The sequence below is a fragment of the Nerophis ophidion genome, linkage group LG16 (assembly GCF_033978795.1).
Source record: "Nerophis ophidion isolate RoL-2023_Sa linkage group LG16, RoL_Noph_v1.0, whole genome shotgun sequence".
Taxonomy (NCBI): Eukaryota; Metazoa; Chordata; class Actinopteri; order Syngnathiformes; family Syngnathidae; genus Nerophis; species Nerophis ophidion.
This window is the reverse complement of record NC_084626.1, coordinates 16,878,472-16,905,463: the sequence shown is the minus strand read 5'-3', so window position 1 is coordinate 16,905,463 and position 26,992 is coordinate 16,878,472. Positions and strand designations below refer to the sequence as shown.

The 26,992-nt window shown below is 38.3% G+C and overlaps 1 protein-coding gene across 1 annotated transcript in view; it reads left to right on the top strand.

Annotated features, from left to right (window-relative positions):
* Nucleotides 1–26,992, top strand: part of ptprt (protein tyrosine phosphatase receptor type T) — a 489,779-nt gene that overhangs the window by 415,435 nt on the left and 47,352 nt on the right. Inside the window, exons 25-28 of the mRNA XM_061874425.1 lie at nt 12,576–12,652; nt 18,561–18,597; nt 19,509–19,606; nt 24,525–24,641. Of these exons, the coding sequence (XP_061730409.1) occupies nt 12,576–12,652; nt 18,561–18,597; nt 19,509–19,606; nt 24,525–24,641 (329 nt within the window). The remainder of the gene's footprint in view (nt 1–12,575; nt 12,653–18,560; nt 18,598–19,508; nt 19,607–24,524; nt 24,642–26,992) is intronic.

The following is a 26,992-nucleotide window of genomic DNA, read 5'->3' as shown; positions in this document are numbered from 1 at the left end:
ATTTATTAAATTGAATAACAGTGCAAAATATTGCTCATTTGTAGTGGTCTTTCTTGAACTATTTGGAAAAAAAGATATACAAATATATAAAAACTTGTTGAAAAAAAAGTGGTTCAATTATAAATAAATATTTCTACACATAGAAGTAATCATCAACTTAAAGTGCCCTCTTTGGGGATTGTAATAGAGATCCATCTGGATTCATGAACTTAATTCTAAACATTTCTTCACAAAAAAATTAATCTTTAACATCAATATTTTATTATAACATCAAAAAAATCTATCTGTCAACACTGAATATTGCATTGTTGCATTTATTTTCACAGTTTATGAACTTACATTCATATTTTGCTGAAGTATTATTCAATAAATATATATACAAAAGATTCGTAAATTTTTGCAATTTTTAGAATATTTTTTAAAAAATTTCACGTACCCCTTGGCATACCTTTAAGTACCCCCAGGGTTACGTATACCCCCATTTGAGAACCACTGTCTTATAGTTTATAAAAATGTGGGGTCATCCAAAACTGTAAGCCATAATCATAAAAATTATACAAATGTCTCTTTGCATGAGTTAAAAGGGATCTGCACATTTTTGGGAATTTTGCCTATCGTTCACAATCATCATGAAAGACATGACAACGGATGTTTTTTTTTAATGTGTTCTAAATATTAAAGGCCTACTGAAACCCACTACTACCCACCACGCAGTCTGATAGTTCATATATCAATGATGAAATATTAACATTGCAACACATGCCAATACGGCCTTTTTAGTTTACTAAATTACAATTTTAAATTTCCCGGGAGTTTCGTCTTGGAAACGTCGTGTAATGATGATGTGTACGCAAGACGTCACGTATTTTTAGGAAGTATGAGCGCTGCTCACACACACAGCTAAAAATCGTCTGCTTTAACTGCATAATCACACAGTATTTTGGACATCTGTGTTGCTGAATTTTTGCAATTTGTTCAATTAATATTGGAGAAGTCAAAGTAGGAAGATGCAGGTGGGAAGCTTTAGCCCTTAGCCACACAAACACACGGTGATTCCTTGTTTAAAATTCCTGGAGGTGAAAATTTACTATGGATCAGAGCACGGTCAAGCGGACTTGGATCCCTACCGAATGTCAACCACCAGGTTTCGGTGAGAAAATTGTGGTCAAAAAGTCGCCACTTACCGGATATCAGCTGAGCTTGTGCCGTCCGTACAGCTGCCGTCAACTTCCCTCAGATACTGCGCGTCAAGACATCCGTGGACGTACACCTCCGACTATCAGGTACTGTTAAACTCACTAAAACACTAGCAACACAATAGAAAGATAAGGGATTTCCCAGAATTATTCTAGTAAATGTGTCTAAAAATGTCCGTAATCTGTCCCAATGCAATCGCGTTTTTTTTTTTTTTTCTAGTCCGTCGCTATCAATATCCTCAAACACGAATCTTTCATCCTCGCTCAAATTAATGGGGAAATTGTCGTTTTATCGGTCCGAATAGCACTTTTTGTTGGAGCTTCCCATTAAAAACAATGTGAATATGTGAGTAGCCGTCAACATGTGACGTCATCGTCTGCGACTTCCGGTAGAGGCAGGGCTTTTCTCTTAGCACCGAAAGTTGCGAACTTTATCGTGGATGATCTCTACTAAATCCTTTCAGCAAAAATATGGCAATATCGCGAAATGATCAAGTATGACACATAAAATCGACCTGCTATCCCCGTTTGAATAAGAAAATCTCATTTCAGTAGGCCTCTAAATAAATGATAGGCAACATTCCAAAAATAGTGCAGTTTGCCTTTAAGGACAACCTCAAGCAGCAGCTGCCATGCTAGCAGTGATGTCATCAGGTAGCCGTCTCCATCCATCCATCCATTTTTTACCGCTTGTCCTGTTCGGGGTCACGGGTAGTCGCTGTAGCCTATCTCAGCTGCATTAGGGCCGAAGGCGGGGTACACCCTGGACAAGTCGCCACCTCATCACAGGGCCAACACAGATAGACAGACAACATTCACACTCACATTCACACACTAGGGCCAATTTAGTGTTGCCAATCAATCTCTATGTCTCCAAATTGCAGTTCTCTTCTTCTCTGCGGCTGTGATATAAACTCCCAGGTCAGTTTGGTTCACTTGAGGAAGTTTTCTTCAACACAACTTGTTCAGCGGCTCACAGGGAATGACGAGACTTTCTGGAGTCAAAGTGTATCCAAAGTAGAAATGTGAAAGGGGGTGGGTCACAATGTCATTAGACGAGAACGACTCAGCAGAGAAGTACAGCTCATTAATGACTAAGGGACTTGTGATCTTTCACCCTCGCACTGCAATCCTTGTTGCAGAGAACATTAGCCAAGAACTATTCTAGCCATTCACGGCCACACTGGAGGCATGGACGGACATCTTGGTTGTTGCACGGTGCTGGTCCACTATGCTTTGTACTTCTGGTTGCAGCTGCTTCTTGTTGGTTCGTCTTGTCTTCAACCTGCCAAAGTATGTTTTCTTGTCAGTGGGTCACACTTTTAAAAGTTTATCAATGGTTCATTTGTAGCCCTGAATTGATGAAGCAACTTTAAAGGAAAACTGCCCATTTTATGGAATTTTGCCTATAATTCACAATTCCTGTATGCGAGACAAGCACTCATATGTTTTTCTAGCAAAAGTCCTCTAACAATAGATTTAAAGGAAGTCATTGAGTAATTGCCTTTATTGCACCCATGAAGCGTTTTAAAATGCATCCAAAAACCTCAATTTTATATATTGTGCATACGTAATGTTGGTAACACTTTAGTATGGGAAACACATATTCACTATTAATTAGTTGCTTATTAACATGCAACTTAGTAACATTTTGGCTCTTATTAGTCATTATTAAGTACTTATTAATGCCTTATTCTGCATGGCCTTATTATACAACCAGTAAGCCATTAACTAAGAGTCTTCCCTCAATAACCTCAGAATTATTGCATATAAGTAACCCTAACCCTGTCACGAGGGGGGTCGCATCTTTATACGGGATTGTTCTCCCGGAATGCAGAACGGACGGCTCCGGACCAAGGCGTGAGGTAGGCAATTATTTATTTTCAGTAACTCAAAAACTCATACGACAAACACAAGCGGATGCGTGCCGGTCGCACGCAGAAGCTAAGGCTAAAACACTTAGCACAGAAAACTTACGTAGTCAAAACACTTGGCAAAAAACTCGAGACTAGGCAGGAAACTCACGTGAACAGGTTGCATGCAGCAAACGCAATGAAGGCAGAACGAGTGAGAACAAAGATAGGCTTAAATAGAGTCTCTGATGAGTAACAGGTATGCGTGCACGGCAGGTGAAAATCAATTAACCATGGTGACGAAACTAGCTCACAGGGTGCACAAACAACAAAGGGAGTCCAAACAAACAGAAATAGCACAAAAACATGATCAGGACCACGGATCATGACAAACCCTAACCCTTATATGTTCCCCTTGTGTCCAAATAACTGTAAATTAAGTCTTTGTTACTTTAATAAGCAACTAAATTAATGGTGATTATGTTCCCCATACTAAAATGTTACCAAAACATTTACATAATCTGCTCATTTCAAGCATAGGGCAGAGCAATAAATTCGCAATCGCATCTCAAGGTTCACTATATCCTTCCACAACAACAGCTACTAATCAGAGTAGACTTTACGAGAGCCAGCAATGATTACTTTGCGACAAATGATGTTTCAGAAACCTTATGTTTTTAAGCTTGAATGGATAAACTACACGTTTGAGGAGCTGTACGCTAAAAAAGATTCAGCAATGAGCACTATTATGTGCTAAACAATAAAAATAAACAAACTACGAACATAATAAAACATCACTTACTGTACAATGTCTGCTTTCAGTGGGATCCCGGCTGATGGGATGTGTATATCTTTGTCAAAGTTATTTGTTGATGTTGAACCCCGAGATGCAGAGAGGGAGGCAGGCATGGTATATGAAAACCTGATTTAATTAAAACTACACAAGAACAAACAAAAAGCACCCACGTGGGCGGAATAAGAAACTAAGCATGGAAGCTACAGGATAACAAACAGAAAAACTGGAAATAGCTAATGGCTAACAAAAACAGCTTACCGCTACGACGAGCAGGACAAGATGTAGCACGACAGGTAATAGCTGAAATGATGCCAGACACGACAGGTAGCAAAGACACAAAAGTGACATGAGGCAACGACAATACAAATGACAATACAATGATCCAGCAACTGACACAAGACAAAGCAGGTACAAATAGGAGCATGCTGATTGGCAACAGGTGTGGCTGGGTGCCAATCAGCCGCAGCTAAAGAAGAACACACCACTCAGGGAACAAGACAGGAAGCTGACAAAATAAGAGCACTAGACAGGAACTAAAGACAGGAGATACTAAACACAGAGGAAACAGACAAATGCAGAGGACCAAACTAAAACATAGACAAACTGTCAGGGGAAAGCCTGACAATCTTTTTGTTTGGATAAAGTATTAATCATAATAATCACACAGTTAAAAAAAATTGCAATACAAGTTTAAACAAGTGTTGTTGTACTTTGTGTGACTTCTTTTGGACAAAACAACACAAACAAGCTGAAAAATTACACATTCAGTATTTATCAGTCAAGGTCAAAAGTTGACATACACTTATAAAGACAACTCTTCCAAACTCTATGGAAGACTCCTGGAAATGTTGTCCCCTGGCATCTTGATTGAAGTTACAAAACTCTTGAGTTGTGATGTTTTTTGTGGATATAAAATACCGTAGCTTTTGCCCAGACGTTGAAATGATGATGAGGAGGTGGTTGAACAACAATCATAGATCATCATCCACAGCTTTAGGGCTTGCACAGTGGCTCTCGTTCTCTTTCCTTGCCTTCTTCGCATTCTTTCAATCACCAGTCAGGACATATTCACGGCCTCTCAGACTGTTGAAATGTAGAACTCTCAAGCAGGAAACTAACAAGAAACTTTTAAAAAATGCTTGAGTCCCTCATTCAGGGTTTAAAAAACAACGTAGTACAATGTTGGGCAAGAGTAGGTCTTCCAGATTGTTAACCCCAAATGTTGGCAGTTCTTTTAGGACATTAAAATAGGAGTGAAAAGTCTTAATTATCAACAGTTTAATTTGAAAGCAAACCTGAAATCAATCCAAAGGGAGGAGGAGAATAATGTAAGCAACCTTGTAATGTAAACTGTTATCAAGTAGCAGATATCTATTAGTGATAGCTACTGGAAGACTTTCCACTCTCTTATACACTGCCAACTATTTGCCAATTGCCAAGATTTAAAATTTTATTTCCAGACCTTTCTCCAGTTTTAAGAGCTATTTACTTATTTTTAGTCATTGACTATTCTTGAATGAATGAATAGAATTAGTTTATTTCATTCATATAATCAACCATATTGTGTGATCAGTTTAACAGTCCATTCATCCATTTCCTACCGCTTATTCCCTTTGGGGTCGCAGTATAGATTATAAATATTTAACAATCATACACATACGCACACAAAAAGAAAAAGAAGACCGAAAAAGGAATGGACTGAAGCCAAAGCTTATATTTGCCTATCCTATATATTTACTGAAAATTAGATTGCCTGGAACATCAACGTTTAAAAAAATCAATGGGATGAAAGTAATTGTTTTTATATTTTATAATTTTCCATTATTTCACTTTTCAAGGCTTTCTTAAACCTTAACAAAGAACTACATGTCTTCTACTCATCACTGAGATTGTTCCACCATTTAACTCCTAAAACTAAAATACATTTGTATTTTATATTCCTTCTTACTTTACATATTTCAAAAATCAATATCACCCGTAAATTAAAGTTGTTTCCTCTTAATTTAAACATTATTAAGTACATGTTTTTTACTATATTTCAAAAATGTTATAATTGAGAAAATAACTATTCAAATTTATTTTTTTCTGCACAAAGAACATGTTTTAAAGATTCTGCAACATCTCAAGGCTGCTTAATGTATATTTAATTTAAGAATTGAAAGTTAAATAATGTAGTTTTCAGAATAAAATATGTATTTCTATCTTAAAAGTCCTGCTAATTTCTAGATCTACGAATCTTAATTTAGAGCGTTTTCTCCAGTAAAATGATCTATCCATGCAACTAGTTAATATCCGTAGTGTTGCACTATTGTTTTCCTGAAATCTAGTCCTTTTTTATCCTAGCTCTTTTTCATGGTGTACAGGTCATCTCCTGACGAGGACGCCGCTTGGTTTTTGTTTCGTTGTTTGAACAGCCGGACAGACATCTTTCTCTTTTCTCAAAAGGTATCCCTCCCTGATTTTACTGATCGGTCCACTGTTTTAAGAGGGTACTGGGAGATGAACCAGCATCCCTCCAACTCATTCCAGTCCTCATAGCAACCTAATAACCAAGTCTTTACTCTGAACTAGTGTTGTGCAGATACCAATATTTTGGTACGGGTACCAAAATTATTTTGATACTTTTCGGTACTTTTTTAAATAAAGGGGACCACAAAAAATAGCATTATTGGCTTTATTTTAACAAAAAATGTTAGTGTACATTAAACATGTTTTTTATTGCACGTTTGTCCTTAAATAAAATAGTGAACATACAAGACAACTTGTCTTTTATTAGTAAGTAAGCAAACAAAAGCTCCTAATTAGTCTGCTGACATACGCAATAACATATTGTGTAATTTATCATTCTATTATTTTGTCAAAATTATTAAGGACAAGTGGTAGAAAATGTATTTTTAATCTACTTTTTCATTTACTGATAATATCTGCTTACTTTCCCTTATAACACGTTCTATCTACAATTCTGTTAAAATGTAATAATCACTTATTCTTCTGTTGTTGGGTACGTCACATTTGGATGATACCACAAATTTAGGTATCACTCCGATACCAAGTCATTACAGGATCATCCATTGGTCATATTCAAACTCCTCATGTGTTCAGGGACCTATTTCCTGAGTTTATAAACATTATATGAATTTTTGAAAAAAAAAAAGAAGATGTAGTGATGCCTTAAAATATTGATGTAATCATAGTAGTATCGACTAGATGTAGATCCACCAATGGCGTTTGTTTACATTTTGACGCCGGTGAGCTACGGTGTGTAATGAAGCATGTTTAGCTAGTTCTTGTCCTACAGAGATGATACTTGTAAGAAACTTACTTTATTTGTCGCCATGGAGGTGAAGATTAGTGATTTAGAAGTAGCTAAAACACTGCCGACTGGGTCTTGACTTTAGCCGCTAGCTAGCTCGCCATGTCTTAAAGTCCCTCTTCCTGCGGGCATATCAGTGTTATAACTTCACCTTCATCTTTAATTTTTTAAGCCAAAATGCGTCCGTTCTCCCTTTTTTGTCTACACACTGTGTCTGCTTGTAAGTACTCCGTGATTGTGCGCTGCCAAACATGCTCATCTGCTTGTAAACCAGCAATGACACGACGTGACGACGACGGGATGTGGGGGGGATGTCAGACCGGTACTTTTCAGAGGCGGTATAGTACCGAATATAACTCATTAGTATCGCAGTAGTTTACTAACGCTGGTATACCTTACAACCTTACTCCTTATGTTGTCTAGTACAGTGTTTTTCAACCTTTTTTGAGCCAAGGCACATTTTCTTCATTGAAAAAAATCCAGAGGCACACCACTAGTAGAAAAAATTAAAAAATTAAACTCAGCATTCGATACTGACAGTAATAAGCTGTTCTCGTAATTGTTGGATATAAATTCAGACCATAACCAACCATGCATCGCTATAAGTCTTGTCTAAAAGTAGGTGCACTGCCATGACCTGTCACATCACGCCCTGTTTTGGAGTTTTTTGGTGTTTTCCTGTGTGTTTTAGTTCTTGCCTTACGCTCCTATTTTGTTGTTGATTGTCATGTCATGTACGAATGTACTTTGTGGACGCCGTCTGCTGCTCCACACGCTGTAAGTCTTTGTTGTCGTCCAGCATTCTGTTTTTGTTTACTTTGCAGCCAGTTCAGTTTTAGTTTCGTTTTGCATAGCCATCCCTAAGCTTCAATGCCTTTTCCTAGGCTGCCTCTTGCTGTCGTCTGCATATTGTGATCACGACAACAAACTATGTTCCCTACATCCACAAAGCAATTAGCTACCTGTTGCCACTTACCGATATGGAAGGGTATTACATGGTTATTTTACCGCGCTCTAGACAGCACAGACACTCAACAATGGCACATTATTTGCGGATTATAAATACTGGTTTGCAAAAAATATATTTAACCCAATTAGGTGAAATTACAAAATCTCCCACGGCACACCAGACTGTTTCTCACAGCACACTAGTGTGCCGCGGCACAGTGGTTGAAAAACACTGGTCTAGTAGGCTCCTACTCTTTAACACTTTTGAATATATTCGGAGCGCGCACACACACACACACACACACACACACACACACACACACACACACACACACACAATCAACCTCTGCAAACCTGTGGACTGTGTCCAGATCCGCAATGTTTTGAGAGCCAGCACCCCCTGCCAACTCAGCCCAATTAGAGGCTCCCTTCCCCAGGCATAGCGCGGCAGAGAGGGCCCCTCCCTCCAGGATTCACACGGGTCGCTGTAGTGTTATGACAGCTTCTGACACTGGCCCGGTGCAATTATCAGTGTGTGAGGCAGCGAGAAAGTATGGGCTAATGGAGCAGGAGAGGGGTGGATGCAACAAGGTAAATGAGGAAGACAACTTAAGGAGGAAAAGGCGGCGCCAGGGTGAGGGGTAATGAACGAGCACCGGGCAGACAAAGGACCCCGGCTGCGTTTGTTGCTCAGGAAAAGGATGTGTGAGGATGTCAGGTTACTGCCACAGCTTAGCCGCTTTGTGGTGTCGCTGATGGAAGACAATCTGATTCTCCTCAAGGTGATCCGGTTGATGATACAGTTTTTTTGTTTTAGATTACAGTCCAACACTGTGGAGGCCCACGGGTCTATTAGTCGCGTCATAATGTGGCAACATAAATTTGTCTTTCTTTGTGGGCCAACATCCCCTCAATGCTGTCCTTACACACCAAGATGCTGTCACTGCTACATTTGTCTTTCAGACATCCAAATTTAATGCTTCTGTTTCCTCCCACACTGTAAAAAATTACCATTCGAAACAAATACCAGCCCTAAAATAAGAATAGGGCAGCACGGTGAAGCAGGGGTTAGTGCGTCTGCCTCCCAATACGAAGGTCCTGGGTTTCAATCCTGCACTTGGGATATTTCTGTGTGGAGTTTGCATGTTCTTCCGTGAATGCGTGGGTTCCTTCCGGGTACTCCGGCTTCCTCCCACTTCCAAAGACATGCACCTGGGGATAGGTTGATTGGCAACACTAAATTGGCCCTAGTGTGTGAATGTGAGTGTGAATGTTGTCTGTCTATCTGTGTTGGCCCTGCGATGAGGGGGCAACTTGTCCAGGGTGTACCCCGCCTTCTGCCCGAATGCAGCTGAGATAGACTCCATCACCCCCGTGACCCCAAAAGGGACAAGTGGTAGAAAATAGATGGATGGATGTTTTAATATGATTGCTCATTTTGTCCACCAAACTTTTTAGCTGTGCATGAATGCACGAAGGTGAGCTTTGTTGATAATCATGCATATTTGGTCACTGCATTACTGCGAGCTAATTGATGCTAACATGCTATTTAGGCTAGCTGTATGTATATATTGCATCATTATGCTTCATGTGTAAGTATATTTGAGCTCATTTAATTTCCTTTGCTTATGTCCTCTGTGTATGTGATTTACATTTGCATGTCTCATAACATATTATCTGTATGTAATATTGGCTGCATTTTAGATAGTTGTTAGTGTGCCATGTTGTTCCAGACCACAGCAAACGTTAACCAGCTTGCCAAGATTGTCATAAATCCATTGGTAGAAGACAGCCTGCTGTTTTATTGAATACGCACATCTATACCTTTGGCCTTTATAAACCAGATAGGCTCCAGCGACCCCGGACGGGACACGCGGTAGAAATGGATAGATGGATGGAATTTTCAGGAGTTATCTCAACCTCTGAGAAGCATCCGTTTTACTAATGTTTTCCAATGTTGTATTAATGTGTAGAATAAATATCACATTTCAACATTTCTGTTAATGAAGATTTGTTTCAGCAGGCACATAGTTATTTCGATAGTAGGCTAATATAGCTAATAGAGACACTTACATCATGTGTTGTCTCCGTATAACACTTATATAAGACTTTTTACTTTTTGCGGCTCCAGACAGATGTGCTTTTTTTATCTTTGGTCCAATATGTTTCTTTCAACATTTTGGGTTGCCGACCCCTGGGTTTACGTTACCGCACCTTTCTGTGTTTATAATATGTATTAAAGTAGTATTTAATTAAAATTTGTAGTTTTCCAATTCTCTTTCTGCTGTTGTCACATACTATCGTGTTTGTATTGTTGGTATTGTCTATTACTTTTGATTCATTATTTCTTCATCTTTTTTAGTGCCCTTGAGAGTGTTTTAGTCATCCTTTCCTCTTGTAATTGAATTACTGTGTTAAACAATTTCCCTCGAAGATCAATAATGTTTGTCTAAGTCTAAGTATAAAACTAGTCATACAATCATGTGAATGGTGGAATTAATAGTAAGTGTTTTGTGCTGGCTTTCTGCACAGGTTTTGGGGTTTGTTTGGTTCTGGCATTGATAAGTATCCTTAAAACTACTGATGGCTAAATTACGATGCCGACTGTGAGGATGTTCATATATTCCCATTTAAATGAAGAATGACTCATAATCTTCGTGAAGAAAAGTGGGGTGGAACCAAGCGTTTTTTTGTTGTTGTTCTCATAGGGGTGTAACGGTACACACAAATTTTGGTTCGGTACGTACCTCGGTTCAGAGGTCTCGGTTCGGTTAATTTTCGGTACAGTAAGAAAAAAACTAAATATACATTTTTTGATTATTTATTTAACAAATTTGCTAAATCTTCCACCCCAAAAAATTTTCTTAGTGGAATATTTGATGTGAAGTAATGGGAAACTTGGATAGGTCAATAATTCATAATAACATTGATGTTGATTCAATATTATGTTTTAAACAATGACAGTTTGAAAGAAAAAAAACAGCTTTGTTTATTAGTAAATGTTGCAAGTTTTTCTAAGTCACATTTAGCCTTTAAGATTTTTGTTTTCACTTTTGTTTATGTTTTTGTTTATTTCAATAGTATTTTTAGAATGTGCCTTGGGCCTTTAAAACATTAGGTGTGTGCTGCAAATGGCCTCCGGGGCACACTTTTGAAACCCCTGCTATAGATAATAAAAAATTAAATCTGATTAATCAAAGGATAAAAAGCAGAGCCTGGCGACGCATGCGCGTTTATCATAACTCTCTCGCTCTCTCTGTCTCTGCCCCGCCCTCACGAATGTTAACGCTGTGTGCACCACTTTTTTTTTTTAACCCTCTCTTAAACCTGAACGTACATTGAAAATACACACAACCATAACTTAAAATGCCGGACATTCCAGGAATTTAAGAAACTCCACCTGGACAGCTCCGCAAAGAGGACATATCCCGTGAAAAGAGGATGTGTGGTCAGTCTATCATAGCCCAGTCGTTGCTAGCATGCCGTGTGTTGTTGTTTTTTTGATTGATTGAAAATTTTATTAGTAGATTGTACAGTACAGTACATATTCCGTACAACTGACCACTAAATGGTAACACCCCAATAAGTTTTTCAACTTGTTTAAGTCGGGGTCCACGTAAATTAATTCATGGTGCCTCGGTGTGCATTGTTTACACAACGTGCGGCGCGCTACTTAATATGTCCGTGTCGTTCGGTTCACCTGCGAACCGAACTGAAAACCCCGTACCGAAACGGTTTAATACAAATACACGTACCGTTACACCCCTATGTTCTCACCATTTTCGGGTCTAAGTTGGCTGTCAAAGTGTACCAACTTGATGGAATATGCCCTTGTCCTTCTACTATCCTGGTGAGAGGCATGATTTATGATCTAGAATAAAGTTTGACGAGCAAGAAAACGAAGAAGCAGCTGATCATTTGATCAAACTATTTATAGCGCTTGTGGTCACGGCTGCGCTATAAATAGTTTGTCTGCGTTAGCACTTATAATAACAATATCACTCACACTTGGTTAATATTCAAGTTGATATATTAAAATTATAAGAAGGACACGAGGCTTTGCTTTTTCTTTAAGTACATTTTTTGCCATGCACCTCTTTATTTTTTTCTTATTAAGTTTTTTGGAGAGTGCGTGTTTTTTCCTGTATTTTGGATGTTTATTTATTTTTATATTTTTATTGGCTCTGCTGATAGCAAACATTTTATTTACGTTTTTTTATGAGTTACAATACTTTAAAAATAACACATCCATCTTCAGGTCTCCTCATAATGATTGTGAACGACAGGCAATATTCCACAAAAAGTGCAGTTCCCCTTTAAACCTGCATGCAATTTGGGTCCACGTGTGGCAGCTATGATGGTGACCTGCAGCACGGTGATGCCACCTGTTCCGAGCCAGTTGGCCGCTGTGCTTTGTGGGTCAGTGTAACTTTAGGACTGTTGTGTTCTTGTGCTATCTGACCCCACAGACGACCACACAAGAGTGCGACTGCAGCTGCTCGACGGAGAGCCCCACTCAGACTACATCAATGCCAACTTTATTGACGTGAGTACACACATCACATCACACGCGCACACACGTTAAGTGTTTGCTTTAATCACACAACTTAATTATTATAATGTACACAACCCTTTTCACTCTTGTCTACATTGAGGTGACAAAAAACAGAATAGATTACTGAGCTCAAACTAATTAGTCACATAAAACATAAATACTGTAATATAAAAATTGTGCTAAATAAAAAAAACGATTGTTGTCGTCTCTTGTTTATTACAGATAATTTGTTCCGGGCCTGAATGTGGTAAACACATTTCTAGGAAGTACGATTATCAATAAAATATTGATATTTTTACAACATAACAAAACTGTCTACGACCTTTTAAATATGTTTTTATATAATTAGAGACCTTTAAACATGCAATAACAGCCATATAGTCTCCTAGTAGCCTTGGGTGTGTTCTACTGTAGATTAAAGTACTCACTGGTAGCCCGAAGGAACAGTTTTTATCCGGAACGCAGGATGAGTATAAAGTATAAACATTAGACACATTTTTTGAATGAAAGAAATTGCTGTTCTAAATGTGTCTACTAGATCAGTGATTCTTTTTCCGTGATGTACCCCCTGTGAACATTTTTTTAATTTAAGTACCCCCTAATCAGAGCAAAGCATTTTTGGTTGAAAAAAAGAGACAAAGAAGTAAAATAAGTGAAGTGAATTATATTTATATAGCCCTTTTTCTCTAGTGACTCAAAGCGCTTTACATTGTGAAACCTAATATTTAGGTTACATTAAACCAGTGTTGGTGTCACTGGGAGCAGGTGGGTAAAGTGTCTTGCCCAAGGACACAACGGCAGTGACTAGGATAGCGGAAGAAGGGATCGAACCTGGAACCCTCAAGTTGCTGGCACGGCCACTTTACCAACCGAGCTATACCGCCCCAAAATACAGCACTATGTCATCGGTTTCTGATTTATTAAATGGTATAACAGTGCAAAATATTGCTCATTTGTAGTGGTCTTTCTTGAACTATTTGGAAAAAAAAGATATAAAAATAACTAAAAACTTGTTGAAAAATAAACAAGTGATTCAATTATAAATAAAGATTTGTACACATAGAAGTAATCATCAACTTAAAGTGCCCTCTTTGGGGAATGTAATAGAGATCCATTTGGTTTCATGAACATTTCTTCACAAAAAAACATCAATATTTATGGAACATGTCCACAAAAAATCTAGCTGTCAACACTGAATATTGCATTGTTGAATTTCTTTTCACAGTTTATGAACTTACATTCATATTTTGTTGAAGTATTATTCAATAAATATATTTATAAAGGATTTTTGAATTGTTGCTATTTTTAGAATATTTTCAAAAAATCTCACGTACCCCTTGGCATACCTTCAAGTACCCCCAGGGGTACGCGTACCCCCATTTGAGAACCACTGCACTCGATGTCAAAACAGCAATTATTTGTATCTTTGTAGATGATGCTGCATATGTAGAAAAAAAAAAAAACCTACATGTTAGTGCACCAGTAGAGGAAAATGAGAAAACTACATAAATAACATACTGTAATTTGATTTTGATATTATTATTTTTTATCTTGATGGATTGAAAATTAACACCAATGAGTTGACTGATGAACATTATCACATAATTTATTCAGAAAGTATAAATAACAACAAATAAAGATAGAATACTAATAATGCAACATAAAAGTGTTAAAAAAACAAGAACATCATGATTTGTACATTTTCAGAATGTACTTGTTGTATTTTTAAACAAAGAAAACAATCTGAAGTTGTTATTATTTTGAAGTTATTGAGCCGTGATTTTACTTGGGAGTTGTTGGAGCGGGGGGCGTGGTTAAGAGGGGTGGCGTATAATCCACGAACTCGAGTATTTCATATATATTTCATACATATATATATATATATATATATATATATATATATATATATATATATATATATATGTATGAAATACTCGACTTTAAGTGAATTCTAGCTATATATATTTATTTTATTATATATATAAATAAAATAAATAAATTAATTTCAGACGGCACCTATCAAATACACAGTAATAAAAACACAGTTGTTCTACTAACTGTACTGTGCTTGCTGGTTACTAAAAAACAACAACAACACTTACCTTTCACTATTTGAGTAACCTTTGTTCTGCCATTTGCGTATTGGCGAGCGATCTCCGAATCCAGGAATATCCTTCACGGATTTGTTGTAGACATCTGCAAATGAGAACGGGATGTTGCTTCCAGCTATCAGCATAGCCATCCATCTTTGTCTCAGCATAAGATACACCATCGGGTCTCCATTTTGAAAGATGGGCCATTATACTGGGTTGTGAACGATGCTGCGGTGCTTTGTGCTTCGCTGACTGTTTATGGCTGAATATATCCGTTCACCGTGTTCAATGAATAAGTCTGTTCTACAAAATGTGCAGGCAACGTACCCTTTCCCCTTCGAACTCTCCTGGATAAACTTAAATTCTTGTTTCCAATCATTCTGGAACTTGCAAGCGTATTTCTTCATTTTGCTCGTCGAAGGTGTAATATATTGGGTTGGAGTCAATAAACAGGCGACGTGATGAAGTTATGTCTATTTACTGTGGGCTTCAGAACAGACATTCTATTCTATGTACAGTAGATGGCAGTATTTTCCTGTTTAAGAGGGTCACAACATTGAGTCAGGTCCTCATGGAGCTGGAGTGGGCGTGGCCTCCAGCTCCATCTGAATTTCAGGAGATTTTCGGGAGAAAATTTGTCCCGGGAGGTTTTCGGGAGAGGCGCTGAATTTCGGGAGTCTCCCGGAAAATCCGGAAGGGTTGGCATGTGTGGCATTATTCACCCTGAACCCGGAAGCAAAAGTCCGGCTTATTAAATATCTTTATCAATCACCACAACAAAATAATGGAACATTTCAATAGTAATACATGTAAGACATAATTTAACACTCATTTTGGGCAAAACATATATTGTGCGACGTGCAACCACTTTATCGGAAACTGTATCGTTTACTTTCAGCAAGGGTTGTACGGTATACCGGTATTAGTATAGTACCGCGATACTAATTAATCATATTCGGTACTATACCGCCTCTGAAAAGTACCGGTACCCACCCTCAAGCTCCTGTCATTGTCACGTTGTGTCGTTGCTGGTTTACGAGCAGACAAGGATGTTTGGCAGCGCACAATCACAGAGTAATTACATGCAGACACAGTGTGTAGACAGAAAAGGGAGAACGGACGCATTTTGGCTTGAAAACTAACGATAAAGGTGAAGTTATAACACTGAAACACACTCAGGAAGAGGTGCTTTAAGACATGGTTAGCTAGTTAGCGACGAAAGTCCATTCGCAGTAGGCAGTGTTTTAGCTACTTCTAAATCACTAATCTTCGTCTCCATGGCGAAAAATAAAGTACGTTTCTTACAAGTATCATCCCTGCAGGATGAGGAATAGCTAAACATGTTTCACTACACACCGTAAACATGTAAACAAACGCCATTGGTGGATCTACTTTAAAAGTACAGCAACGTATCTAGTCGATACTACTATGATTACGTCGATATTTTTTGGCATCACAACATCTTTTTTTGTTGTTTTTTAAGTTTATATTATGTTTATATACTCAGGAAATATGTCCCTGGACATATGAGGACTTTGATTATGACCAATGTATGATCCTGTAACGACTTGGTATCAAATTGATATCCAAGTTTGTGGTATCATCCACAACTAATGTAAGGTATCCAAACAACAGAAAAATAAGTAAGTATTACTTTTTAACAGAAGTGTAGACAGAACATGTTAAAAGAGAAAGTAAGCAAATATTAACAGTAAATGAACAAGTAGATTAATAATTCATTTTGTACCACTTGTCCTACAAAATAATAGAATGGAAAATGACTCAATATGTTACTGCATATGTCAGCAGACTATTTAGGAGCCTTTGTTTGTTTACTTACTAATAGAAGACAAGTAATCTTGTATGTTCACTATTTTATTTAAGGACAAACTTGCAATAAGAAACATATGTTTAATGCACCCTAAGATTTTTTGTTGAAACAAAGCCAATAATGCAATTTTTTGTGGTCCCCTTTATTTAGAAAAGTATCAAAGTACAGAAAAGTATCGAAATAATTTTGGTAACGGCACCAAAATATTTCTATCGGGACAAAACACTACTTTCAGCAAATACTTGTGTTCTGGATAAAAAATAAACAGCATATAAGATCCCAACTTCCCCAACTCGCCATTGTGTTTTTTTAAAGCGGTTTGTAATGAAGCTACTTTTAATGAGGAAGGTGACAAGGAAGGATATGAGGAGGAAGTCCGAGAGAGAAAACAAACGCTGTCTTGGAAATGAGAAAATTAAAACCCTTACAATACATCCCCCCAGCGATAATAAGACAATTCTCTAAGCGTCTTTTTTAATGAAAATAGGAAAGTGATAAACGTTTTCATCTCTGTGAGACTCCACGTCTGGTTGGGAGACGTAAAGATGATGAAGGCCAGGAAGATGATGAGGACGGACGGTCGTTAGCCGCGTGGTGGTCACTCCCACATGGCGGGAAAATGAAGGGCTCCGCTATTATTTCATTTGATATTTATGCATAAAAACAACCTTGACTTAGGCTGCTGGGAGGAGTAGGAGGATGAGGAGGAGAGAAAATAATTCAAACAGGAAATAGACAAAGGCACAATGTAGAAAATTATGTTTTAATAAAAAAAAAACCATGACATTTTTCAGTAATTTCATCCATTTTTGAAAGCACTCACGATGAAGTACAACAGAAAACAGTTTATTATAGTAGCACCCAAACACCGGTAATAACAAAAGTGCTGGCAACAAAGTACAAAAAACTATAAAAACCACAGACGGGGCTTTGGAAAAATCTAAATTGACGGTTTAAGGACGGCAATCAAACAAGGCGAAGGAAGCATAGCAACAAGACGATTCAAGAAAAACGAGGAAGAGATAGAAAAAAAACCTTCTTGTAAAAAAAGACATGGAATACAAAACAAGTAATCAATCACCCAGTGGAGTATTTGTAAATCGCGTCCACCTGCCTTGATGTTCTGCGGACAGAAGGGGAGTCAAAGGTACGGCCCGAGGGCCGGATCAGGCCCGTGAACAGGTTGTATCCGGCCTGCTGGATGAGTTTGCTGAGTATAAAAACTAACCTGAAATTTTTTAATGAAAACAACTGCTGTTCTAAATGTGTACACTGGATGTCGCAATAGCAATTATTTGTATCTTTGTAGATGATGCTACATATGTACAAAATAAACCACATGATGTAAGTACATCAGTTGAGGAAAATGATCAACCCACCTAAATAACATCCTGCATTTTGATTTTGATATCATTTTTTTATTTTGATAGATCGAAAATTAACACCAATGAGTTGACTGATGAACATTATCACATACTTTGTTCAGAAAGTATAAATACAGAAAAATAAAGATAAAATAATATTAACCGCAACATGTAAGTGTAAAAAACAACAACATTATGATTTGTACATTTTTGAACAAAGAAAACCACCTGTAGTTTTCTTTATTTTTGAGTTATCGTGCCATGATTTTACCAGCCGGCCCACTTGGGAGTAGGTTTTTCTCCATGTGGCCTCCGATCTAAAATGAGTTTGACACCCCTGGCCTACAGCCATTGGACAACACTATCCTAAGTGCATAACACAGGAAATGAGTAAAAGCACGACTGAGCATGACAATAGGATGTGTTACAGCACAGTATATACACTGGAATAGTATAATATCAAATTAATCATATCATAGCAAAGTACTTTTAGTCCAGAATGTGAAGTTTATCGTGGGGACTGCAAGTGACATTCACACCAAAGTGGAACTTGTGGAAGGAAGCAGAAGGTGAGACCAATTTATTATGTCTGCTTTTGTTGTCTCTCTCAGGGGTACCACAGACCCAGACATTACATCGCCACACAAGGTAATTAAAGTGTGAGTGTGTGTCTGTGTGTGTGTGTGCTCTATGCGGGCCTTTTGGGCCGGATACTATTACCTCAACCTCCTAAATTTAAACCGCTTTATAAAAAAAGCCCCTCGACCAATTTAAGAGGCCATTACCTCGAAGCTACCAACTGCTGTCAGCTATTGATAGCGTGTGTTTGTGTGCGTGTGTGTGTGTGTGTGTGTGTGTGTGTGTGTGTGTGTGTGTGTGTGTGTGCGTGTGTGTGTGTGTGTGTTTGTGTTTGTGTACGTGTAAGTCACGTGCTTTGTGTGCTTAATTTGGGATTTTTTTTGTCCTTTCAGGTACATTGTTGCGATATTTTGGGCCATAACTTTGGTGTTGTTACTCCAAATGAGAGCTTTATTTTCCTTTTTTTTTATTTTGAATGCTGTCATTGATCAAAAATACACTAAGAAACATTTTTAGCCCAGTTATGTACCCCTAAGACGATAAACTCCTCAGGAAGTCAAGAGTGTATAAAACATTTTTGGATTCCTATATTAGTGTACTTTTTTTTTTTTTTTTGCTCTAATCACTTACTTTTCTTTCTGAAGTAAAAATAGAAAACATGTCATATTTTGGTTAAACCCTTTTGAATGCACTTTTGCACTAATTTTGTCAAGTTTGCATAAAACGAGTTATCGTCCATACAGTAGATGTTACAGGGCTGGGGTAAAGAACAGGCCCAAATATACATAGGATCAGTAACACAACTGATGGGACAATTGTTATGCCCTCTTAACTCACTGAGAGTTTTTTTTTTCTTTCTGGCGCCACTTAACTGGTATTAAATGATGAATGCCCCATTGGGTTCAAAAGTGTGTGGGACTTATGCATTCAACACAACAATGTAGAGCAACTTTTTAAGTCTGTTTGTGTGTGTTTCTCAGGTCCCATGCAGGAAACTGTGAGGGATTTTTGGAGGATGGTGTGGCAGGAGAACTCGGCCTCTATCGTCATGGTTACCAACCTAGTGGAGGTGGGCAGGGTGAGTCACTAAAATACTGTTGTTGTTTGGGGTTGTTACAGCACATCAAGTAGCTGTCAAAAAAGATAAATAATAACATTAGTTCAGTTTTATTTTATTTCGAACATGCATACGATACAATGTAACATATCACATATTTCCAGTTGTTTCATTGCAGCACCTCCGAAAAGGAGTAGAAAGAAGCTGAGCTTATTTAGTCCTACCCCTTTTCATACCATAGCAATTTTATCCCATTTCCTTGTTCTCAGTAACAGAACAGTGAATAAATAAATGATTAATAAATAATATAGCATAGTAAGTAAACAAATATTAAACACATAAATCATTATTATCTAAAAAAATCATCTGATTAGTTTTTGAACAATGTTAAATGGGTTATGCTTGTATAGCGCTTTTCTACCTTCAAGGTATTCAAAGCGCTTTGACCCTATTTCCACATTCACCCATTCACACATACATTCACACACTGATGGCGGGAGCTGCCATGCAAGGCCCTAACCACGACCCATCAGGAGCAAGGATGAAGTGTCTTGCTCAAGGACACAACGGACGTGACTGGGTTCGTTGAAGGTGGGGATCGGATCAGGAACCCTAGGGGTTGCTGACACGGCCACTCTGTCAACTGTGCCACTGTGGCACAGTTGCAGAAGCAACACTGGTCTTATCTTTGCAACGTTACTGTCAAGCTGTTCTTGACTGTACTTTGGAAGTCCAAACTTATAATAAACTCCTAAATCGGTTACTGTAAAGAGAGGTGCTCGGCAAGATTTATTTTTACATAATTCGATCTTGATTAATCACGGTCACTTTTTGTACTATTGTTTTTAACCTGCCAGTTGTAAAGCATCTGTACCAGGCCTGGGCAATTATTTTGACTCGGGGACCAAATTAAGAGAAAAAAATACGTCTGGGGGCCGGTATATCTATTTTTTAGGAACACTAATACAAAACATACTATAATGTCTGATTAAATGCTAAAAACAGACCGCCGTAAAAAACGGAAAATAATTTTAAATATTCCATTGAAGGAGACAACCAGAAAGTACATGACAATAATGTGGGATTTATGATATTAACTGTGGAGAGTGCACCCCGCCTTCTGCTAGATTGTAGCTGAGTTAGCCACCAGCGCCCCGCAACCCCAAAAGGGAATAAGCAGTAGAAAATGGATGGATGGATAAAACACTGAATATTGACAAGATATGAACGTCACACGCCCCTTTGATCGACATATTTTACAATCAAGCGAAACGGAACAAAAATGCAATAAACACGGCGGAAACTGAACGCGAAGGGTAAAAAAAACCCCAACCTCCAATCTGATATTTCTGATGTATCACTAAGCTGTAGAACTTTGTGGCAAAAATCTATTTCCGAGTCTGTCCCTGACACCCACATTTCAGGCTCTGGAACCACTCTGTGGAAACGTTCCCCACCCACACTGCTTGGTGCCTCGTCTGAGCTGCTTGTGACTTAGATGACCATAGTAACTAATTAGATTACCATAGCAACTAAATAGATTACCACAGTACCTAATTAGATGACCATAGTAACTAGTATATCGTGCAGATTGCAGCTGCACTTTCCATCTTAAACATCCCCAAAAATTATTTGGGACTGTCCGGCGGGCCAGTTTAAAAAGATTAAGGAGCCGCATGTGGCCCCTTGGCCTTAATTGGCCCAGGTCTGATCTGTACTAAAAACTAAATACATTTGAGATTATTTGAACAGTTTCAGAACATACTGAGTAAATAAAGCAATTTAAATAAGGTCAACATGGTATAATTTAGAAATTCTACCTAACAAAAAAGCACAAATATCATATAAGACGGTGAACTACCTCATAGTTCTGAGTGCAGCGATACAAGACCAAAAAAAAATAAAAATAAAATCAAAAATGGTCCTGTTGGGGACAATAATACACAACTGTCAACATTTGCATTTCAAAATATGGGATATTTCCCTTTTTTTGCATGCCATGACCGGCATACTAAATTAACCAAACTATAACGACATTGCTGTTATGAGAGCTAACACAGAGGAACTACTTTTCTGGCGTACTGACATATGGCCTTGCTCCCACTGCTCCTCTGATTACTAGCGAGTAGCCAGCTAATAGTTAATCACCAGCCTGAGCTGCAAATATATTGTTTTACCTGCCATAAAATAACTAACAAGAAGCTTGACCTTCACCTTTGAAGTAGTAAAAGTAAAGGTTAGGTTTTGAACCATGCATCTCACATGTATAGTGAAAGGTTGAACCAATATATTGATACTACAACAGGGAAGGATTCATTTGGCCACAGATCTGGGTGGATCTTGTGTCAGTGGAAACTGTGGAGGCGGGGAGGAGGTTAAACATTTTGAATGCAGTCCGCTTAAAATTATGGAAAGTGCCTCTCTACTCGAAACTGACCCTGTGGTCAAAGTGGGATATGGCACAAAACACATTTAAAGATGTTCAACAATCTACTGCCATCTGCTGGCACAAGTGGATAGTGCAGCCCCCAATTTGTCACCTTTCCTGTGTCAGGTAAACTGTGACACATGGGGCAATATGAATCCCCTTCCTGTTGGATATGGCTCGCAACTAGGGTGTCAAAAAAATGAAACGCAGCAAAAAACCAGACAACATCGCTACCAAACATTATTTATCTGAAAAATGAGGATTATTCTGAATTTAGCAGCTCAAGGAGAGCACAAGTGCTGAAAGTAAGCATCCCAAGAACACCACACCTACTGTGAAGCATGGGGGTGGAAACATCATGTTTTGGGGCTTTTTTTTCTGCTAAGGGGAAAGGACAATTAATCTGTGTTAAGGAAAAAATGAATGGGGCCATGTATCTTGAGATTTTGAGCCAAAACCTCCTTCCATCAGTGAGAGCTTTGAATGGTTGACCAAATACTTATTTTCCGCCATCATTTACAAATACATTCTTTAAAATTCCTAAAATGTGAATTCCTGGATTTTTTTTTTCACATTCTGTCTCTCACAGTTAAAGTGTACCTATGATGAAAATTACAGACCTCTGTCATCATTTTAAGTGGGAGAACTTGCACAATCGGTGGCTGACTAAATACTTTTTTGCCCCACTGTATTATATATATGATATATGTTGTATATTATTTATTATTATTATTGTCTATTGTGAGCGAACTGTGGTGCTGAATTACCCCCAGGGATCAATAAAGTACTTTCTATCCTATTGTATTCTATTCTATGTTATTCTATCTATGTGCACAATCGAACAGTGACAGTGGATAATGATGACAAAGTCAAGTAAGCAGGCATGGTGAATTTTATCCTTAAAGCAGCCGCTACAGTATCCCCATTACCTGCATTGTCATTGTCAGCATTTTTTTTTAATTATTAAGAACACAGAGAAAAGAGAAAGATGTGTGTGTTTTTGTTTCGCATAAACAATGTGGAGGATGAGCAAAGCCCCCCGCCCCCAAATTTAATCCTACCCCTTTTCCACTTCAGAGCGTTGACAGATATGAACATTTATTTACTGACTTATTTTTTATAGCACAATGACATCCGTGAATGATAAATACAGCAGTTGTGTAATAATAGATAATTAAGTCAGTCATGATACACATACTGAGATGAAGGGGTAGCGGGGGGTGTATATTGTAGTGTCCCAGAAGAGTTATTGCTGCAAGGGTTTCTGGGTTTTTGTTCTGTTGTGTTACGGTGCGGATGTTCTACCGAAATGTGTTCGTCATTCTTGTTTGGTGTGGGTTCACAGTGTGGCGCATATTCGTAACAGTGTTGAAGTTTTTTATACGGCCTCCCTCAGTGTGACCTATATGGCTGTTGACCAAGTATGAATTACATTCTCTTGTGTGTGTGAAAAGCTGTATATATTATGTGGGTGGGCCTGCCCGCAAAGGCAGTGCTTTTAAGGTTTATTGGCCCTCTGTACTTCTCCCTACGTCCGTGTACCACTCCTTACAGCTGCATTTTAAAAAGTCAAACTTTACTTTTTGAAAACGATTACGATAATTTCCGATATCACATTTTAAGGCAATTATCAGGCGATAATATTGGCTGTCCGATGTTATCGGACATCTCTAGTTAAAAGGGTTTCTCATAATTCTTCTTCTCTGTACTTTGTAAACAATATTAATTTAAAACAACCTCTTAAACTGGATCATATCAGTACAACGTTTAACTTATTTCCTTAATCCATTCCATAATTTAATTCCACATACAGATATGCTAAAGGTTGTAAGTGTTGTACGTGCATACACATGTTTTAAATTAGATTTTCCTCGAAGATTATATTTCTCCTCTTTAGTAGCGAAGAATTGTTGTACATTCTTGGGTAACAGGTTATAGTTTGCTTTTGTTTGATCGGGCATGAGGCCAACGTCTAATTGATTAATTTCACTTTTTACTTTCACTTTCCTTTTGTGTGGCGCGCTGGTACCAGAAGGACCTGCTTCAAACTTGCGGGTACATAGTAGAGGCTAAAGTTAAGTTAACTTTAAAGAACAGTTTCTCCCCCTTGGTGTAGTGACCCGCGACTACATATTACGTGCATGCTATTACAGTTCTTCTTTGTCTTTTTGTACACTATCATGGGTTTTTGTTTGTCACCAGAAAAAGCCAAAACAAGGACTGAGGACCACTTGTATTTCCACATTCCTCAACTGATTAAAAATATTTCACTTTTTCCCATTATTCCACATTTTCCTCACACTATTTTAGTTCAATTTAAATCAGTCACACAATTTCTCTCGCTAAGTACAGAAACAATAACAAAAATCACAACCAAGGGAAGCTTCAGGATACACACACCTGTCTGAAACTTAATGTGATTTGTATTCAGGTTGTTGGTATCCGTGGAAACGTGGCTGTCATGTTGATGTTGTTGTTCCTCATGTCCACGTTCTCACCCCGTCTCTGCAGGTGAAGTGTGTGCGCTACTGGCCCGACGAGACCGAGCTTTATGGCGACATCAAGGTCACATTGGTGGAGACGGAGCCGCTGGCCGAATACGTAATTCGAACCTTCACCGTCCAAAAGGTAAGGCATAATAAAGAGATCCTTTTTGCGAGACACAAGCTGGAGTATGACTTGTTGTCATGTTGGTCGTGCTTAGCAACGAGGAGCTAACAACAAGCTAGCGGTTACTGTTTTCCCGGACCAAAGGGCGCACCGTATTATAAGGCGCATTAAAAGAGTCATATTATTATTATTTTTTCTAAATGGAAAACACTTCCTTGTGGTCTACATCAGTGGTCCCCAACCTTTTTGTATCCGCGGACCGGTCAACGCTTAATAATTTGTCCCGCGGCCCGGGAGGGGGGGGGGGGGGTCCTTTTTTTTTCTTTTTTTCTTTTTTTTTTCTTCTTTGTCATTAAAAAGGGACGTTTTTGTCATGAAAAGGGAGTTTTTTTGGTTGGTGCACTATTTGTAAGTGTATATTGTGTTTTTTATGTTGATTTAATAAAAAAACATTTTTTAATTTTTTAATAAAAAAATTCTTCTGCGGCCCGGTACCAATCGGGCCACGGCCGGGGACCACTGGTGTACATAACATATAATGGTGTTTATTTGGTCAAAATGTTATGGAGATAATTTTTAACAGATCATCTTCAAGACGCTTTCTAACAGATCATCTTCAAGCCACCTTCTAACAGTCGCTTCAGGATGCACCATTTTGAGGGCGGTCTTATTTACGTGGTTCATCTTCGCCAGCGTCATCTCCACGTCATCTTTGTTGTAGCAGTGTAGCGTGCAAGGACATGAGTGGAAGAAGTGTCAAAAGATGGAGCTAACTGTTTTAATGACATTCAGACTTTACTTATATCAATAACTTAGCAGCATCTCCTCATCCAGAAACACCAACACCAGAAATGTGTCCCGTGACAAACTTTCTGACCGAAACTCTCTATTAACTAAAGTTTCTTGGGTAAATAATGTAATCTCACTACACTGGTATGTTTTAGCGCTTTCATGTCGGGTTTACTGACAGATATAAGTAAGAACTTTACACTACTTTATATTAGAAATGGTAACAGCGGAGGATGAATGTCCCACAACAAGAAGATAGAAAAAAAAAGAAGCTTAACGATTACAGTGTCTGCGCAGATGCTCGTAATTTTTCATGATTTATGCAGATCCCAAATACAGATCAGTATGTACCAGAAAGTAAGAAAAGTTGCTTTTGCATAATATTGTGAAACAAAACGCCAGATAATATGTCTCACCTAGAGATGTCCGATAGTATCGGACTGCCGATATTATCAGCCAATAAATGTTTTAAAATGTAATATCGGAAATTATCGGTATCGTTTCAAAAAGTAAAATTTATGAATAAAATGCCGCTGTACGAAGTTGTACACGGACGTAGGGAGAAGTACAGAGCGCAGATAAACCTTAAAGGCACTGCCTTTGAGTGCCGGCCCAAACACATATTATCTACGGCTTTTCACACATACAAGTGAATGCAACGCATACTTGCTCAACAGCCATACAGGTCACACTGAGGGTGGCCGTATAAACAACTTTAACACTGTTACAAATGTGCGCCACACTGTGAACCCACACCAAACAGGAATGAGAAACACATTTCGGGAAAACACTTGTCCAGGGTGTACACCGCCTTCTGCCCGACTGTAGCTGAGATAAGCTCCAGCGCCCCCTGCAATCCCGAAGGGAATAAGCGGTAGAAAACGGATGGATGGATAGAGTTTGGGAGAACATCCGCACCGTAACACAACATAAGCACAACAGAACATATACCCAGAAACTTCTGCAACACAAACTCTTCCGGGACGCACCATTATACACCCCCAGCTACTCCCTACCCCCCCTCCCTCCACCTTAACCTCCTCATGCTCTCTTGGAGAGCATGTCCCAAATTCCAAGCTGCTGTTTTGAGGCGTGTTAAATAATGCTTTGTGACTTCAATAATAAATATGACAGTGCCATGTTGGGATTTTTTTCCATAACTTGAGTTGATTTATTTTGGAAAACCTTGTTACGTTGTTTAATGCATCCAGCGGGCCATCAAAACAAAATTAGGCATAATAATGTGTTAATTCCATGACTGTTTTTATCGGTATCAGTTGATATCGGAGTTGGTAATTAGGAGTTGGACAAAATCGGAATATCGGATATCGGCAAAAAAGCCATTATCGGACATCTCTAGTCTTACCTTATACACATACACCATATAATAGTTGTATGTTAAAGCCTTCAAGTGGTGCGGCTTCACAGCTTATCAAAGTCGTACTAAAAAATGTTGATAGATTTGTAAGCGCGTTGTGTAATGTTTTATATTTTAAATGAAACATTTAAAATGTTGGTGTTGTTTACTTGAGACATATTGCAGTCTACATGTATCTCTTGTGTGTGAGATTGCCATCCTA